Consider the following 20,724-nt stretch of genomic DNA (forward strand, 5'->3'; position numbering starts at 1 on the left):
TGCGCCGGTGGGTCCCAGCACGTCGGGCGGTACCGCTGCGTTGCGGGTGTCAGGTGGCGATCAAACCCTAATTGGGTCTGATGATCTCCGCGATCAGATAGGTGGCCACCCCTCTCGACGTAGCCGCCGCGGTGTCGGGGCCAAGCATCTTGCGCGCGATCGCAGTACTCGATGGGCTGGTATCTCGGCCATGGGCGACGATCAGGTGGATCCAAGTGGTGTGAGACATAGGGTGATTCTGGATCAGGCCACGACGGCGAACGGAGTACTTCCACCCGGCTGCTCGGAGGGTCCCAACAGGTTACACGGCGAGGTTGGACCGGCTGGTAGGGACGGAATGGCTGTGTGGCCTGAGGGAAGTCGTATTGACGACGGCGATAGCCGTCGTAGTCATATGACATGTCGACGGACTGAAGCGTGGTTGTGGTAGAAATGGTAGTGATCCGGCTGAATTTTATTTCTTTGATATTGGTGATTTGTTTGGGGGATATGGATGAAAGCAGACGAAGGATGAGCACAGGATGAATCCGCCGGGCAACGGCGTGGCTAGTTGATGTGCGTGGGTGGATTCCCGTAGGGCAGCGGCGTAGATGTGGCTCGATCGATGTGGCTAGTTGCTGTGCGCGGTGGTTTCCCGTCGGCCAGTGACGTAGCTATGGTTCGATCGGTGTTGTGGAGGGTGAGCTCTCAATGAAAGCACCAGTTGTTTCCTTAACGTTCGAATTCCACACAATCAAGAAACCAAAGCCGTGGTCGTCGAGCGCCCAAGAGGTTTGGGTCGGCGAAGACGTCCGGCAGAGGGGGTGCTGGGCGCGAGAGAGCTTCTCGTCGACAGCGATAGAGAATTAGAGTTTTGTGATTCAAGCCAAGTTGGGCGAAATACTGATTTCATTAATTGGTTGAATGAATAAAATGATAACAACCTATCCCTATTTATAATACTAGAATACTAGCTTATGGAATAAGAAAACAATATATGAAAAGATACTATGAATCAAAAGATAACTAATTAAAAGATATGGAAGATATGTTATTAATGTCTCGTATCACTTTACTAATTCCACATTAAAACCCGTGTCATTTACAATGTGGTCTATTTTTCGTGGACGGAGGGAGCAGTGGTTTTTATATAATAAAAGGAGTTATCTACTTGATTTGATGAGCATATTAGACTTTTTTTTGTTTACTTACATCATAGGAGGTTTCTATTTTTAATTTTATTTTTTTGATAAATGTATACACGAGTAATATTCTTAATCACATCACATTTCACGTCCCAGGACCAAAAATGAAAATTTTAAGTTAATTTATAAAGGAAACATTATAATTTTATTTTATCAAGGAAATATGAGAATTTTTTGACAAGGAAAATTTTAAAATATGCAAGAATAAACAAATAAAAAGCTTCACTGTCATAAGGTTGAGGATCAAGGTTTCCCAATACTCATTTTTCCCCACAAATATATAAATAGAAAATAAATAAACAATAGTACTATTTCTTGCATAAAGCTGAAAACTTGATCTTTGTATATTGGAGAGCCCAAAATTTGGATGAGGACCATATATGATTAAGATCAAGTGAATATATTGCAATAGATGTACGCCATAAATTTCTTTCTTCTAATATTAAACTCTATATTTTATTATTTTACACGAGTTTGGCCTCGAAGGAAATAATAAATAAATACATGGATGCAACTTCAAAGACGGTTTATAATTATATTAAGCACGTCGTAATAAAAAATTAAAATTAAACACTTTGGATGTTAACATCATAATTATATTCCATTTGGAATCTACTATGTGGACAAAATCATTGGATGGTGATGTTAGTAGATAGTATTATTATTTTTTTTAACAAACACTATAAAGAAAACTATGAGAGAATTTCCTTATTCTCCACTTATTTATGCACCATGACTTTTTCCTACATTGATTGAAATGTAGTTACCAAATTACTTAAATGTTGAAATATAGTTACCAAAGTACTTAAAAAGACTACATTTTGTATTTAATCATATGGAATTATGGATTCACGCAATTAATTTAATCATATATAGCTAAATACATGATGCATGCATTTAATATTATGATTTCGGTGTATCTCTAAATCAAAACCAAACAAATACATTTCTAAGACGGTTTGTCTTAATACTATTAATGAAATATATGGAAAAAGGGAAAAAGAAGACGACTTAAGCTAGGAGACAAAAATTGACCAGGCTTAATAAAGTGATGGCAAGTGTTTGCAATATTATATGGGCTGCCATGTACTGAGTATAAAATAAAGATTGTCTTTATTATGTCCAACTAAAATTCAATGGTTGGTAGCAACATTTATCATATTTTACTATTCTTTTATTGTCTTTATTATGTGATCCGTATATTCAAACTCACATATTTCATCTTGTCACTTTATTAATTTAAAATTGATAGTAGTATGTCCTTTCTACATTTTCATTTTTTGTAAGATTTTATTGTTATCTCATTCTTTTTAAGTTTCCTACATTTAGTTTAGGGATCGCCGGACAAATATAATAAGCCCAAAAAATATCATAATATGAGTGGTTTATATATGATTTTAGTTTAAAATATAACAATATCTCTTTAATGGTCCACCATGTATAAAAATAATAAATTAAATAAGAATATTTTTTAATCTTATATACTTCACCCCATAAAATCTTCAAACCCTTATCCAATCCTAAAAAACTAAAATAAGTGATCTCAAAAATCAGCTTGAAACATGCTTTTTAGCATTAATCCTAACTAGTACTTTAATCGATATCAAGTTGTATCAGATTCTCGATTTCTTACAAGCCCCAAGTTAGGAGATTTGAGATGTTGTAGAGTTGATATATCACATATGAAGTTGGAGGACATTGTAACAATTTACTATACATCTTAGATTCATCATACCAAAGCATGTAACATGCATACCAAAATGTAAAAAGTAGAAGTATGGAAACATTCTCCTAGTTTGTTTGGTCACACCAAACAAAAGAAGATTTCCTACACCACTAAACCAACCACACGTGTCAAGACTCCTAAATTCTAATCACCACACCACATGTCTCAAATTTGGCCAAGTATAACTAACTTAACTACTTTTTCATAAAACAACAAACTACTAAGAAAATCAGAGGCTTTCCCTACTCTACAACTCTACAACCCTCACTTCCACTGTAGTTGCATTTTCTTGAGTAAAAAATCTCTTGATTGCCTCTTCTTTCTCATTACCAAACTGCAAGAAGTTGTGGATGGCTCTCGAAAACACGAAATCCGAAGAGCCCTAGGCTGCAAGAGAAGAAGGATCACTCTGCAGCTGCCTCCTCTTGTAGTCTATGTATTGTCTAAAAGCTCTAAATAGGAAGACAGAGAAAGCTATGACTGCAGCTATCCCAGTCAGAGAGTAGAGCACCAAGAAGCTGTTGAGGTGAAGCTCGTCGGGCTCAGGCTTCTTGCCCTGCTCCCCCGGGCAGCCTGATTTGCAAAACCATCTGTTGTTGATCTTCCCGAGCTGTCCACTCTCCGCGAGCTTGAGTATTGCAGTGGAAACGTCGACTACGAGAGGAGAGTTCTTCTGGAAAGCCTGAAAGAATTCAACCAATAATTATAGCAATTTTTCGAGGGCTAATAGAACGCGTTGTTTCACAATGCATAACAATGAGAACTTACAAATTCCCATCCGCTCTTGGTGAATGGCTGCCTGGCCATGCCATAGTCCTTCTGCTTGGAGAGGAACAGCTCCACGTATGGAGTCTCGTCGACAATGGCAGCAATGCCTCCATTGGCTGGGCCGCGTTTGAGGGCAGCCTCGTACTCCTCGGGCTCGCCCGAGGAGATGAGCCTGGATGGATGGATGTTGAGATTGTTGGTCATGTAGCTGTAGGCAAATGATCCCACTTGGTAACCTATTGGCAGGCCACTCGAGATCAGAGAGTCAAGCCGTGTTATACTTGTCGACAGCTGCTGAACCGTCAAGACTGACGACAGGCTTGCTGTGTAGCTAGATGTGATCACTAACAGCAAGAAGAGCCACACCACCATCACTAGCTTCCCTGCTGCGCTTTGCTTTCGTCTACGTTTAAGAGGGATGTTAGAAGTGATTTTTTGTAGTGTTTTTGGTTTTAATCAGAGATTGAATACTTACAATTTGCTTTGAATAGAGTGGAGAAGCTGAATCTGCAAAACAAATTCAAGATTTAGAAAATGAGTTGAGCAATTGGGGATTTTGAGGATTGAGTGAGTTTTGGGCTTACAGAAACATTGTTCTGAGCTGTTTCTGAGGGGGGCCGCGGAAGTCGTCGTTGCACGATGCTCGAGGATCCAGATGACCACGGCTATGACGATGAACGAAACTGCAGCCGCGCACCACAGCTCAAGGCTAAAAGGCTTGATGAAAACCCAACCATTTCATGTAGAGTTGCCTAATGAAGCCACAATGGTAAGGCCAGTGGCAGCAAAAGGCAGTGTGAAATCAACTAATTTAATTATGTTTGTCACAATTGCTATATCACCAACTGCAGCATCCAAAACCTGAGATTATAAAATTGAGAAAAAATCAGAAAAAATCTATGAAAAAAAGATACTCAATTCATTAAAAGTGGGGTAGGTTTTTAGTTTTTACATCATCTGCAACCAATCTAACTAGCTGATCGTAGCTCGGGTTCTTGAGGCCGTCCCCGAACGAGAAGAATCTGTGGGGGACGTCGTAGGGGACGAGCTTGAGCACTTCGAGAAACAGATCAATGCAGTAGCCTTGAGCAGTGCTGTCATTATGCTGAGAGACAAAGTCACTGAAGCTGATCCGGTTAGGGAACCCGACTCTCAGTGGCCTCTCGGAAGTGGCCACCACCCATCCACGCGGCCTCTGGGCCACCCCACCGGGCCAAGTCACACGGCCAAGGCTCTGACCATTCCCCCTCACAAGCTCAGGGCTTTGTACAGATAAACCAGTCACATTAGACCAAAAACCAACCCTGACATATCCATTATCGCCCACGTTCAAAACCTCGTACTCAGTCCCAACAATATCGGGCGAGTCATCAAACCGGACCTGCCTGAGCAAGCCGGTGAAGTTTGAGGCCAGCACCAGCCTTCGCAGCGCCTCTCCGCCATCGAAAACCTTGAAATTTTCAAGCTCATGGAATCTTTCAGTAGAGGAGAATGTGATCTCTCCTTGCTCTTTTAGAAGCTTGTCGACTGCATAAGCAACGAGCCACACCGTGTCATAATCATAGATCCCATATTCAGTTAATCCAGAATGTTTCGACAACCCCTTCTTCTTCTGCATTTCCTCCCACCGCGCCAGCAAGGCCTCCCTCTTGGGAGTGGGAGCCACACGCGGGCGTAGTGTGACAACCCCTCGAACGAGATTGAACGAATCTTCATCACCACTGAGAGAATCTAGACTAGAAGTCAGCCAGTCAGTTGCAAGCCACACATAATCAGCTGACACCATACCAAGACTCTGCGCGATTTCAAAGAATCTCAGCAACGGATCAGGCCTAATATGCACGACATACACAAGAGGGCCTAGAGACTTTGACACGACCAGAGCCTCGGAGATCTCACTGTGGTTGTAGTGGGGAGATAGAGGGAGTTTGTAATAGATTGTTGACATCCTTGTGGCGAGAAAGTCTCCCAGTGCAGCTACCCCGTTCCTGCCATAGTCCGTGTCCTCAAACACCGCGATGACCTCCTTCCATCCATATAAGTCGATCACATCAGCCAGAGCAAGCATCTGAGTGGAATCGGGGGTGCTGTCCTGACAAAGTAGGGGAATTGGAGGGAGGACAGGGCCGGATCCGTGGCTGCATAGGAGATCACCGGGATTTGGAGGCCGTTGGCTATGTGGGAGACGATACGCGTGATGGCAGACGACTGAGGGCCTATAATTGCCACTACTTCCTTCTCTATAACATTGAAAGCTAGCCAAGAGAAACAATCACAATAAAGCTTGTGATTTTGTAGTTTTCCTATTCTAAATAGTAAAGAACGTGTGAGATTTTGCAGTAACTATATCCAAAGTTTTGATCTTTAAGAATGGTTTATGAGTGTTTAGATCATGAAACATGAGATTTTGAGTTTTTATATCTAAAGTTTCAATTTTTGGGACTTTTCTTGGAACACTTTCTTCAAATTTTTATTCTCCCACAAGATAATGTGATCAGTCACACACACACACAGAGTACACAGTTAAATTACTCAAAGAAAGCATGATCAGAGTCATTTACCAACATCAGAAATTCAAAATTTCAGCTAACAATTCAGTAGAAATAGCTCTCTCTCTCTCACACACACACACACAAACAGAGAAGGAGACAGAAAGGGAATGAGAGGGAACCTTTGATTGAGCCCATAAAAGCACTACAACCGAGGTCCTCCATAACCAAATCCATTTGAGTCCCATTGAGAATTGTGGGGTCTGAATTCACATCTGCAACTGCCATTTCCATGGCTATCTTAGCACCTCTTCCAATCACAGACTCATAGGTGAAAACAGCACCAACTTTCACCACAGAAGGCTTCTCACAACACACACTACCACTGTGAAGAAACACAGCTTATAAAACGGTAAGAATAATTCCAGTGACAGACCAAAAATCCTTTCTTGAAAAAAATAAAAATTCAAGAATTCACATTTTGATGAAGCAAGTGTTGTAGGAAAGGATGATTATGATTGTGATGGCTTTTTATGTGTAGTTGTGAAAACATTTTTTTTTCATTTACATGTACATAAAAGATTAGATTTTAAGGAATCTAATTCGCATTGGACTAGAAGAAATTATTAAAAATTGAAGGAAAGATGAATTTATTCGGTAATTGGCATCCAATCAATATAAAGGCAATAGTAGAGAGAAAGAGTACTTAATAGAGTAACATTAAATTATGTGGTCAGGCCCATTTTACTCTGAATTTTTGCATGTTTACTTTGCTAAATTCCCATTACCTGAAAGCAACTTTTTATGCTTCAATTAAAGGTTTAATAATGTATTTTTTAATGTTGTTTAGTGTTTTTGGGACTCCTTTTTTTTCTTCAACATTCATGATTAAGAATGGAATGATAGTTGTTTGACTGTTTAAGCTTTACATACTCCAGAATTTGTAGTGTTGCCGCCGTCAAATATAACATGATTTAAGTATGGTGTAGTGCAATGTTTTAAAACCGGTAAGCGAATCGGTGAAGCTATCGTTCACGGTTCAACTGGTCCAACCGGTTAGACCATCGGATTACTATTATTATACTCCCTCCGTCCCGTGCTACTCGCACGTTTGCTTTTCGGCTCGTCACAAAGTCCTTACACTATTTATAATTTAAGTTAGAATTAATGCATTTAATTAATATGTTAGTTTAAGTTAAGAGCTCTTTTATTATGTGTTCTTTTTTAATTACACAAAAAAATCAATCCCAAATTTACAGCCTAAAATGAAAAGTGCGAGTAGCATGGGACGGAGGGAGTATAATATAATATAATATATTTATAACTACATATATAGTATAAAAATATTATAATTTTGTAAATAAGGTAAAAATATATAATTTTTTTTAAAAAATTGAATGTAAATATTATCTATACCCAATGGAAAGAATTTCAGATATTAAAAGAAGAATTATAAAGCAAAATACATACTCACCAAGTAATTTGGTGATAGAATGTACTCCCTCCAACCGAGAAAGATGACCTTCTTTGTATTTCCAATTCACACGGAACATTATTTCTATTCCCAATTCCCTTCTCATCAATGTGTCTCTCTCTACTCTTTTACTCATTTCACCATTGAAGCACTATTCTAGCTTCTTTTTGCTTCCAAATCGAGGGGTTCTCCAGCGGCGATCAAGCTGACCGACGGCGCTGGAGCAGCTGGTTTAGGGGGACGAGGGACGAAGGAGAGCGCTGTGACAGGATTGCAATAAATCAAATTAAGTGTACCGGTTGAACCGATTTTCGGTTTCCGGCCAAACCGGGCGGCTTAACTGAGTCAAAACGGCTCAATCGGACCGGATAGCACGCTGATTTGCGGTCAAATCGGCCGGTCTGGTCCGATTTTTAAAACACTGTTGTATTGCATAATGAAATATTAACGATAAAAAAAACATGGTATAAATAGGAGTCCCTTTTTCCATTTTAGTTCGTCCGCAAATAGGAATCCTAATTCACTTTTATCATAAATGATAATAGGGTCCCACATTCCATTAATTTACCCCATTCGCATTTTGTTTAAAATTAATATATATAAGTAGAACCCTATTCTACTGACTTTTTTCTATTCACTTTTCTTAACATTTCTTAAAACCCATGCCGCCAAGAAATGAGATTCTTAATAGCGGACGGAGGAAGTAGAATATTAAGTAGAACAAATCTATGTCGTTCCCAATTAGTGTATTTCTATGGTATGGAATGATTACGAAAGGTTTACTTAGAGTGGGACACTGAGAATATTACTTAGGTTTTTAAGTTGTCGTCGACTTTAAAATGAGGCAGTTCCATTGATATATAATTCCTTTTCTGTATGAAAGTCGGGGATTAATTAGAATTTAAGCAAATTTTGTGATTCATTTAACAAAACTTTATTGGACGACATTGTTTTGTTCACATAGATATTTCGGTTGACACATAAACATAGATTTCACCAAAATTTTAAAAAAATATGAATAATTGCCAATTTACCAAGTATTGTAATTTATTATTGTTCCGTTTTTGAAAAGTAAGGGACTGAAATAAAACTTGACAATTTGTAATAATAATAATAATAATAATAATAATAATAATAATAATAATAATAATAATAATAATAATAATAATAAATACAGAAAAAGAAAACATCGTTGCCCAGAACTGGATGGCAACATGTTATTCAATTCACCTCCACAAAATCCCAAGTTCAGTTTATCCATTCAAAATTTCTTGCTCTCTCAGCTCACTCTCAGCAACAAAAATCAACGCCACCACCTTTGAAATTAACTTAATCTTCTCCCCTATAATCCTCTCCACAATCAATCCCATAATCTCAGAATGATTGCAAATCTCTCTTTATCCCCTCACCAATTCGCCAGATTCTGCACCTCTCGAATACCCATTTCCGATTTCCCCCCTACATCCAAAACCCCTAATTTATTCAAACCTCTATCTTCTTCGCCATGTTCAATAATTCACAGAGATAGTCCGATTCTATTCCGGAGCAGAGGATTACGAGATGCTGCAAGGAAAATGTTTCCAACTTGCGCGATTGGCGGGCTTGATTTTGGTGCGTTCGAGAGCGCTCAATCAGTTCTCGAAGCAGCTGCGGTTTTGACTGCAATCATCGTAGTTCACGAAAGCGGCCATTTCTTCGCAGCTTATCTTCAGGGGATTCATGTGAGTAAATTTGCAGTTGGTTTCGGTCCGATTTTAGCTAAATTCAATACGAACAATGTTGAGTATTCACTTAGGGCTATCCCTCTCGGTGGATTTGTTGCGTTTCCTGATAATGATTCCGATAGCGATATCCCTGCCGATGATGTCAATTTGCTGAAAAATAGGCCGATTTTCGATAGGGTTGTTGTGATTTCTGCTGGTGTGATTGCCAACATTGTGTTTGCTTATGTTATCATCTTTGCACAAGTACTGTTTGTTGGATTGCCTGTGCAAGAATCGTTCCCCGGCGTGCTTGTGCCGGAGGTGAGGCCGTTTTCGGCTGCCTCAAGAGACGGTTTGTTGCCCGGTGATGTGATTTTAGGCTTAGATGATGTTGAGCTTTCGAGAACCGGTCCTAGTTTGGTTTCGGAGGTAGTTGACGTGATTAGGAATAGCCCGAACAGGAAGGTAGCGTTTAAAATCGGAAGGGGGCCTGAGAATGTGAAGATCAATATCACCCCGGATAAGAATGTGGATGGCACCGGGAGGATTGGAGTTCAGTTGTCGCCTAATGTGAAGTTCACGAAGGTTAAACCGAGGGATCTGTTTGAGGTGTTCCGTTTCTCTGGCCGTGAGTTTTGGGGTTTGTCGTCGAATGTTCTGGACAGTTTGAAGCAGACATTCATGAATTTCTCCCAGTCTGCTAGTAAGGTTTCTGGCCCTGTCGCCATCATAGCCGTTGGTGCAGAAGTTGCAAAGTCAAACACTGATGGCCTTTACCAATTCGCTGCTATTTTGAATCTGAATCTCGCTGTGATAAACATTCTGCCACTGCCTGCCTTGGATGGTGGATCGTTGGCGTTCCTCCTGATAGAGGCGGCTAGAGGCGGGAGGAAGCTCCCATTTGAGTTGGAACATCAGATCATGTCATCTGGGATCATGCTGGTTATAGTCCTCGGGGTTTTCCTTCTAGTTCGTGACACGTTAAACCTGGACATCATCAAAGATTTGTTATGATTCATGGCCAGGTAAATGCTTCGTTTCTTGAGAAGTTCGTATGAGGGGTGGCAAATGATGCATAACGCTGGTTGCTTGTTGATGTTGTTTCGCGTAAATACATATGATAAATCCCCTCTTCATCTGGATCTTGAGGCCTAGTTTACATTATTGATTTTCTAGTGCTCAACACATTAATCTAAATACTTAGATTATATTTATATATCTGTTTTAAATTCGAGAATCATTTTATAGTTACCAGTTGGACTCGATCATTTTGATATGATGATCTTTGTATAGTTTTTCGAGATCACGTGTATCATTTTTCGTGTGTTGCTGCCTACTCTATTACCCGTGCTGATTAAATACTCTTGTTCTCGAAATGCTTATGTTATCGATGTGTTTGATGCTGGTTATTTGGTGCTTCGTTGTTGTTGTTGTTGCGATTTGATACATCTCTGAGGCTTAAGGTAGGCTCACCCTGGATGCTTGTTTTTACACTCATCTTTCTGTTTATTGAAGGAAATTAAATTTGTTGGTTGCAATATTTCTCTAGATCGGTAGGTCAATAATTGTGTACACAACTTATTAATATATCGATTCATAGAGTAAACTTATGGAATTATTATAGCATATCTAGTTTGGAATAACAAGTGAGAAGTGTTGAAGATTGATTCAAGAAAAGATATATTTTCATTGCATGAAATTTACTACCTTCTATATTTGTTATAGAAGGCATTAATTGATAATGGAGAGGAACTCTAGAGATACAACTTTCACAGACGAGATATTCTATTTCGAAATAAGAAACATCACAATGTTTAATGCAAATGTTATGTAGTAAGAATTAACATAGTTATGTTCATGGGCCGCCTTTGCCGCCGGAGCCGCTTCCAACTCCAACGCCGGTGCCTGAACCACCTCCAACTCCTACTCCAATCCCAATGCCGATACCAACACCAACTCCTCCACCGTGCCCTCCACCGCCACCACCTCCTACACCGCCACCAGATCCACCTCCTAATCCTCCGCCAGCACCACCACCGAACCCACCACCGTGTCCTGAACCACCACCTAAACCTCCGCCGCCACCACCGCCTCCCCCTCCACCTCCACCGCCCCCAGCACCTCCGGCACCAACACCCCCACCAGCACCAAATCCACCACCATGGCCAGATCCTCCCCCTAGACCACCACCACCACCACCACCTCCGCCTCCTCCCCCACCCCCTCCTCCAACTCCACCTGCACCGCCTCCAACACCACCTCCAGCTCCAAAGCCTCCACCTGAGCCAGAACCACCCCCGATCCCGCCTCCACCACCTTTTCCTCCTCCTCCACCTCCTCCAAGACCTCCACCTCCACCTGCGCCTCCACCAACCCCACCACCTGCTCCAAATCCTCCACCCGAGCCAGAACCACCTCCAATCCCCCCCCCCCCACCCTTTCCCCCTCCGCCACCTCCTCCAAGACCACCACCTCCCCCTGCACCCCCACCAATCCCACCACCAGCTCCAAATCCTCCACCCGAGCCGGAACCACCTCCAATCCCGCCCCCCGCCACCTTTTCCTCCTCCACCACCTCCTCCAAGACCTCCACCTCCGCCTGCGCCCCCACCAGCTCCACCTCCACCTCCAAATCCTCCACCCGATCCAGAACCACCACCTAGTCCTCCTCCTCGTCCGCCACCTCCTCCTGCTCCGCCACCCAGACCCCCACCACCACCTAGTCCTCCACCTCGTCCGCCTCCACCACCAAGTCCGCCACCTCCTCCTGCTCCACCACCCAAACCGCCACCACCACCGCTTCCTCCACCAAAGCCTCCACCTCCACCTCCTCCTAAACCACCACCGTGTCCACCATGTCCTCCACCAGGACGGCCACCATAACCTCCCTGACCCCTTCCCCGTCCACCCCAACCACGGCCACGACCATAGCATCCACGCCGGCTATACCTACAATCATCTCTCCAACCCTCCTTACCAAGTTTTCCATCACCAAGAATCTCCACACTCAAATTCAACACCAAGATAACGAGAAGCGCCGTTACACACATCCATTTATGAGAAAACCCCATTTTCCCTAAAACCCAAGGTTTATTAGTAGTGTTATCTCACTCAACTCTGCATGCCCATTATATACAGAAACAACTCATCTACACATCTACCCCCAATTAATGCACACATTGCTTGCTTACATCTACGCGTTTGAGCAGATGGGAAGTGGCGGGAGAGCATTTAATGTTCAAAAGTCAATTCAGATTAGGGTTTTTAAATGCCAAACTTTCCCTTAATCTTATTTAGACACCATTTTAAACCTACCGACACACTCATCTCTCTCTATCTTATTTAGACATAAAACATGGGTCAACTTAGCTAGGATATTTCTGTGTATCCTTTTAAATCTTTAGTCTCGAAGGAGCTATTAAAAGGTATGGTTGAGATCTAACATAATTAATGCTTATGAGTCATTTTCAAAATACTTGTGCTGTGCTATCTACTATTGTAACTTTTTTATTTAAATTTTGTGATGGATTTGTAAGACATGACTTGTATGAAGAAGAATATCTCCCTTTTAATTAGAAAAGTATAGTAACACATGGAAAATTGCCTATTTTGGGTTCATGTAATTTTCTTTTATGTATTTCATTTGTGTTCTTTTATTTTCTGATTAGGAATTGTAAAATCATATCCTTATTACTACTAGATAACATACTTCTTGCATAAATTAAAATTATTATAACAAACAAAAGAACTAAGATGATAGTATTTCTTAAAAAGTACTCTAATTTGTTAAAGTAGAAGTACTTAAAGGGTCCATTTCTTCCAATAAAAGAAAATTACATTTAATGATTTACAGTTAGATGAAGAAATATATGAATCGTGAATCTGACCAGTTCAAATACCCGACTTAGTCCACCTTGACATTAATTTCTCACATGCATCCATAATCCATTTATTAAATGTATTAATGCTAGAACTGTATAAAAGCAATAATATATATAAAATATAAAAAATATTAGCAATAATACTAGCTAGACTACTAATAACAGAACAATTATTATTATGATATAAAAGAAGATTTGTTTATCAATTAACTAATTGCCATAGAGTACTTTTGCATAAACGCATAATTAAGATCGACTGCAGTCACATTAATTTACAACCAAGATAATTGAAAAGAAAATTTAAAGTAAGCACAACCAAAACATTAATTTGAGCTACAAATTTTATTCATTGTTATTAATCAATCAAGAAAACGATCTGCAAGAACAAGAAAAACGACACAGGAATTTACGTGGTTCGATATTAATTTCGATCTTCATCCACAGAAAACAGGAGAAAGATTTTTTTATCACACAAACTACAATAGAGAAGGTATAATAGGTATAGCAAGAATAGAAATTAAACGCCCAATCAAATCTCCAAGTCAGGCTTGTTATCAAATGAATCTCCAAGAAAAACGACACAGGAATTTATGAAATGTTAAGGAAAATGGGTTGAAAAAGTTAGTAGAATATGAGTCCCAAATAAAATGAGTAAGTCTGTTTTGTAATATGGATTAATTTCCCTGAAACCAAGCATGCAGAATTAAACATTAGTATTCAAATTCATGTTCTAAAATCCAAAAACAAAAAGTTATTGATTCAGTATCTAAAAATCAAAATCATCAAAATTAAATTCTAAAATCCAGAAAGAAAATGTTGAATATTTGCGCACTAGTTTGTGATTGTTTAATGTATTAATTTATATGATGTAGTTATGTTTTGAAGTGTAGTTCCTGTAGTAGACGCCGAAACGGGCCGAAAATGCTATGTGTTAGAATGGCTTGAAATTCGCACGGTGTTTGCAAATCGAGCTGAGAAGTCATTCTAACATTCCATAATAATGCTAAAGCCTAATAATTGAATAATTTATGTGTATTTAATTCCCATTACGTCTGTAAAAGAATAACATGAAATTCGCATGATGACTTGGAATTCACACAATATCAAACTCCACCCGTTACTGCATCTACACATGCAAATTCATCCCATTACAACTCAAAAGTGATAAAAAAAACATGTGACACAAATCAACATATCAAACAACATGTACGACTTGGTGTATCTTCTCTTCTTCGGCCGAATAACAACTACAACTATACGTTTCTACTAGTTCAGTCATTCTCTGGAGTAATAAAAATTGCATCAATACTTTATTTACATAACTTCAAACTTATTTACATTATACTTCAACAGAACAATATATCTACCGAACCTTACTTACAGTTACATGTATAAGTTGTTTATCATATGTAGTATACTTTAGTAATCCATTTCTATTGCCCCTGAAATTAGAAAGGAGAAAGCGGTTAGTATAAAAGTAACGATATACTATTACGTCCGTACCTATACAATTTCTACGTTGAGGTGGTTTTGCCCTAACATGCTCTGTGTCAAAAGGAGGGACAAACGGCTAGTTAGCCACATTCCAAGTACCAACTACTTGGTAATTGTTACAACATTAAATAGGTGATATTTACCTAGACAAAACAATAAATTAGTGGAAGTCCAAGAGTTGTAATAGCCCTATAAAAGGGAAGGTTCTACATCAAACTAAACACAACAAAAAATACAAAAAACACTCTTCTCCTACTCTTGCCACCATGTTTACTCTTCAATATAATGCCTCTCTCGATTACCATCTTTAAGATGGTATCAGAGCAGGTTGTTGCGGTGTGGGACTTAGAAAATTCTCATCACCGTCCCGGATATACCTTTCCCGACCCCTTTTAAACCTGCAAAAATCAGAAAATAGCCATGTCAGAATCTGACTCAGAAACTACAAACACCAACCAACCTTTGATAAATTTTCCAGGGGAGTTCACTGCCCAATTGGCCGAGTTCCTCAAACAGATTAATATACCACCAAAAACCCAAGAACAACCACCACCTCCACCCTCAAACCAACCAGAATCATTGGGGGAAGTTCATGTCCAAAGTAAACTCAATGGGGATAATTATCCTCTATAGAAAACCGTGATGGAACGAGCGATTGGAGGCAAGGGCTTATTGTCTCACATAAATGGAGTAACCGACCCTCCTCCAACCACTCATCCCAGTTACTCGAAATGGCAACAGAGAGACTACTGCTGCTTCAACTGGATAATCAACAATGTCGAAGCCAGTCTCATCAATGAAGTCTCACAATACGCGACGGCCCGAGACCTGTGGGAGGGTCTGGCCATCACATATGCAAGTGGAGCCGATCCATTTCAAGTCTCGGATCTGCACAGACAGGCGTACAACATGAAGCAAGGGAACATGAGCCTCGAATCACTGTGGAATAAACTCCAAAGTATCTGGATCTCCATCGACGAAAGAGATCCAAATCCTATGGACACGCCATCAACAATAGAGAAATACAACAAGATCATGCAGTGACACAGATTATATCAATTTCTATGGGCCCTAGATGACAGATTCGATGCCATTAAAAAAGAAATCCTAAATAAAGATCCGTTACCCACGGTAAGAACCGCATATGGGATGGTGAGACGAGAATTTGCAAATGAACGAGTTCTCAAACCCACAAGCGACTCACATGAGACAGGAATCGGGGTTGGCCTTGCAGCAATCGACCGGAGCAGACCATCGCCGCCGCCCAAATTCCACCAAATCATGGATAAAAACAAATTAACATGCAGCCACTGTGGAGGGAAGAAACATACCGCCGAAACATGCTTCCATCTCCATGGATTTCCCGATTGGTGGAAAGATATGAAGAAATCAAGACAGAATCGGAACCGGAATGGAGGAGGAAGGTCGACCGTGGCAGCAGCAATCGGCGAGCGAGCTACCAACGCCGTCAACACGGCGGGCAGCACCAGCAAGCCGTCCGACGAGCAGCGACGGAGATAACAAAGAAAAAGCGATGGCGTCAGCCGCGATCGCTAGGGCATGGTCAGAAGGTAACCACATCACCGGCGGCCCCACCATATCACCGATTGGAGATATATCGGAAAAGAAACCAGGAAATCATAGAGATGGAGGAGGAATGGAAGAGGCAGTGACGAGAGAAGGAGTGGAGGTGGCGAATTTAGGGATGTTTAGGGATTTAGGGTTCCCTAAATTAAAAACCAACCACCCACTTTTTTTCTAAATCCGAAAACCCCACCCTTCATTCTTCTAAATTTCATTTTAAACCCCATTACCATAAACCTATCCAAAACTACCCTCAAACTTCCACTATCTCTAGAAAATACCCCAAAACTTCCACAAAATCCGAAATTACCCCAACCGAATCAAATGATCCTCTTTTTCAGCCCACTATACCATGCCACAACTCTTTTAAAGCCCTAGGATTTACCTCGTCCACTACCGTTGAAAAGAAAGATAGTCAATGGATCTTTGATTGCGGTGCTACCGATACAATCTCTTTTGACCCAACCGATTTCCTACACATCTCTAAACCTACCAAAGCCTATGTCCAAACTGCCGGAGGGGACTTAGCTCGAGTAGAGGGGGCGGGTACCATTAAAATTTCTCCAACCCTCCGGCTCTCTAACTGCCTTCTCGTTCCAACTTTCTCAAATAAACTTTTGTCTGTCAGTCATGTGACACAAGAGCTCAACTGCAAGTTACTAATGCAACCTCGTTTCTGCATATTACAGGATACCAAGACGGGGACGATAGTTGGGCGTGGCACTGAACGAAGTGGATTGTACTATGTGGACGAGATAGCTCAACAAAGTATGGCATTACTGACTCATGGATAAACTACAAGGAAGACTTGGCTTTTGCATCGGCGGTTAGGACATCCTTCTATAGGATATATGAAAATGTTGTTTCCTAAGTTTACTTCTAGCATGCACTCTCTTGATTGTGAAACTTGTCATCTTGCCAAAAGTCACCGTCACTCTTTTAAACTAAATAATACTCGTGTGTCTACCCCGTTTTCCTTAATTCACTCTGATGTGTGGGGTCCTGCCCCAATCCATGGGGGTCAGGGCTTCCGATATTTTTTCCTGTTTATTGATGATTTTTCCCGCATGACTTGGGTATATTTCTTAAAACATAAATCTGAGGTTTTCGACAAATTTACCCAGTTTTACAGTATGGTCCAAACTCAGTTTAAACAAAATATCCAAGTCCTACGGTCCGACAATGGGAGGGAATACATAAATGCCAACATGAAAGCTTTCTTTGTTGAAAAAGGCCTTATACACCAAACTTCTTGTGCCTATACGCCTGAACAGAAAGGGGTAGCAGAACGAGAGAATAGGTATATTCTAGAAATCACCAGAGCTCTCCTGATCGAATCCAAAATACCCACACATTTTTGGCCAGAAGCTATAGCCACATCCGTGTATCTTATGAACCGTCTCCCAATAGGTATCCTCAACTTTAAAACCCCCATCGATACTTTTATCAACCACGAAACCATACAAAAACCAACTCATCTCACTCTTGAACCAAAAGTCTTTGGTTGTACGGTTTTCGTCCACATTCCCAAACATGAACGCACCAAATTTTCTCCCTGTGCCGTTAAATGTGTTTTCCTTGGGTATGGGGTTAATCAGAAAGGGTACCGATGTTATGACCCTGTGACTAAGCATATGTACACAACTATGAACTGTGACTTTGTGGAAACCGAATACTACTACAGCCAATCTAGCGGTCAGGGGTAGAATCAACAACATAGTGATACACTAAATTGGCTATATATCCCAACAAAATCCATCACCCATCAACCCGAATCTGTCCGAGGGGGAGACGAGTCAAGGGAAGAACCCAAACCAATCACAAAAGAAATTGGTGAAGAGAGTCATACCAACGAGCTATCACAATCCACTAGTCAGACCATGGAATTCAAGGACACCGCCCAGCCATCAACCTCATCTGGAAATCCTGAGGTAACCGATTCTGAATACAACACAGTTCCATTGGAAATCACTAACATTGACAGGATAAGCCGGGAAGGAGAAACTAGGAGCGGAAACGACAGAAACGAGCAGTATGAACTACCCTACAAAAGTACAAGGGGAATTCCTCCCAAGAGATACTCTCCTGACTGGAAAGGGAGAAAAACAAGATATTCAGTGGCAAACATCGCTCGAGGACACCTCACGGAAATGGCTCGAGCTTTCGAGGTAGCCCTATATGAGGAAGAAAAAATTCCACAGTCTTTCCAAGAAGCAGTCAAGCACAAGCATTGGAGGGAAGCCATGAAGAAGGAGGTCAACGCTCTGATCAAGAATGGAACGTGGGAAAAGTGTACTCTTCCAGAGGGAAAAAAACCAGTCGGATGTAGGTGGGTTTTTACCATAAAAAGGCGTGCAGATGGATCAATCGAGAGATACAAGGCGCGATTGGTGGCACCATCCGAGCATTATTGTCTGTTGCAGCTTGTAAGGATTGGTCACTACATCAGTTGGATGTGACTAATGCCTTTCTCCATGGAGAATTGGAAAAGGACAAGGAAGTCTATATGACAGTTCCACCAGTATTTGATGGTGAATTTGGGCCTGGACATGTCACGACCGCCCATACAAGGGGTACCACAAACGCGGCGGTCGTGACCGACATGCATGGATTACAATTTAAAAGAACAACTTAATTGAATTAAAGAAAGGAAAACAACCTAACTTAAAGATTTTAAGGTTTTATTTTTTTTTGAAAGGACATAAGATAAAAAGAATACTTTTAAAAAGGACAACGGAAAAGTTAGACTTAAGAAATACATCAATTAAAAATTTAAGTAAAACAAGCATTAAACTTAAATCTCGAAGAATACCATTTTTAAAATGCAACGTAAAACTTGTTTAAAACTCATCACCACCATACATGTTCAGACACAAAAACATAAAGATTAACGTCTTAAGACACAATTTAAAACATAGCAGCGGATAAATAAGGTTCAAAGAGAGTCAAGGATCACGCCTATGTATGACGACACAACGTATCCTAGGGTCTTTAGCCAGCTCAACATCCACCGCAACATCTCGCTCAACCTGCAAAATTTTTAAAAGAAATTGCAGGGCTGAGTACTTGTTGTACTCAATGGGCTCATGCCGAAAACATTTATCAAGTTATGTCATCCATACCAGTGATCTCGAGTTTTATACGCAGTAAAGAAAATATCACGAGAACACAAAAATGTTTCATAGACTGGCCAGTCAAATATTCTCCCCACTTTTCACATCAATCCAACAATCACAATCACAGTGCGACGAAAGTGTGGCCACACTATTCGCCCACGAGACCGGCCGACTTGCAAGGACGGCTCACGATCCCACCAGTGTACACAGCCCGATAGGGTTTACGGCCCTACTCGGACCCGAATTCGTTTCACAATACAGCCATATAGCCTAACGGAGTAAACTCATACGAACTAGGCATCAGGCACACAATCTCATAACAAAAACAGTCCATGGCATGACATAACAGTTAAACCACCCTTGTATCTCCACATAATATTTTTCGGAAAAATAAAGAGGTTTGAAAAGAAAGCCCACCTCGTTCTCTTAGCAATTCACAACCCAACTTAGCAACTCTCGATCCTCGAGTTCACGAGTACACAACACCCTTGTCAAAGACAACACAATTAGTTTCCCCCAACAACATATTACTATGCATGTCCTATCGATTCTCTCGTCGTTTTTCTCAAATTCCCGACCCAACATACGTCACAAAGATGGGAGAACACATCGTAACACATTTCGATTTATCACATGTGATCACATCATTTAAACACGTTCCTTGGACATACATGTATCATATAATACTTTTAAACATGAAAATAAGTGTTATTTTAACAAGGCAGAAAACTGGCAGAACTGCGCGACCGTTTTGTAAAAATTACTATAAAATCACCCGACCTCAAAAGATGCTAAATTTTGGCCACAATACATAGGACACATTCAAGTTAATCCATGAAAATTTTCATATCGAAATCACGTCGTTTAGTCAGTCACATCACATATTGAACTCCCTGGTCGGAACATATAATTTCTGACAGTATTGCGCAGTTCATTTGAAAAATTCCCCATAAATTCATAAGATTCCCAAAAAGGCTGAAAATTTAACACAACACAGAAGACACTTCATATTCTCATATAGTTCAAGAATCACATCGATCGAAGGTCATTTGGTCAGTCAAACAGAAAACGAAACATTCATGGCGAGAACTCACGTTTCTGGCAGATTTGCGCAGTCAACTTCAAAATTTATTAAAAATTCATTTTTTGATAGAACGGGCTGAAATTCACACGAGACACAGGAGACACCTTGACGTTTACTCAGTAAAAATTTCGTAGCCAAATTCGTTCTTTTGATGGGTCGAATACAGATCATAAGTCACTGGTCGAGCATCACAGAATTCTGGTTCAAATTCGGAAATAGGG

General features: G+C 40.6%; 3 protein-coding genes and 1 pseudogene across 3 annotated transcripts; 2 read left to right on the top strand and 2 right to left on the bottom strand.

Annotated features, from left to right (window-relative positions):
* Nucleotides 1-2,916: 2,916 nt before the first annotated feature.
* Nucleotides 2,917-9,011, bottom strand: LOC121786615 (annotated as a pseudogene).
* On the top strand, nucleotides 8,857-10,720 carry LOC121787464 (probable membrane metalloprotease ARASP2, chloroplastic). Its single transcript, XM_042186195.1, has one exon. The coding sequence runs from the start codon at nucleotides 9,021-9,023 to the stop codon at nucleotides 10,356-10,358; it is 1,338 nt and encodes a 445-aa protein (XP_042042129.1). The 5' UTR covers nucleotides 8,857-9,020; the 3' UTR covers nucleotides 10,359-10,720.
* Nucleotides 10,721-11,199: 479 nt separating this feature from the next.
* On the bottom strand, nucleotides 11,200-12,415 carry LOC121786616 (glycine-rich cell wall structural protein 1-like). The gene is made up of 2 exons (XM_042185253.1): nucleotides 11,932-12,415; nucleotides 11,200-11,822 (listed from the first exon to the last, which is right to left on the bottom strand). Exons 1-2 carry the CDS (start codon nucleotides 12,413-12,415, stop codon nucleotides 11,200-11,202), a joined length of 1,107 nt encoding a protein of 368 aa, XP_042041187.1.
* Nucleotides 12,416-15,361: 2,946 nt separating this feature from the next.
* On the top strand, nucleotides 15,362-15,763 carry LOC121786617. Its single transcript, XM_042185255.1, has one exon. It carries the CDS (start codon nucleotides 15,362-15,364, stop codon nucleotides 15,761-15,763), a length of 402 nt encoding a protein of 133 aa, XP_042041189.1.
* Nucleotides 15,764-20,724: the final 4,961 nt, after the last annotated feature.

The sequence above is a fragment of the Salvia splendens genome, chromosome 22 (assembly GCF_004379255.2).
Source record: "Salvia splendens isolate huo1 chromosome 22, SspV2, whole genome shotgun sequence".
Taxonomy (NCBI): Eukaryota; Viridiplantae; Streptophyta; class Magnoliopsida; order Lamiales; family Lamiaceae; genus Salvia; species Salvia splendens.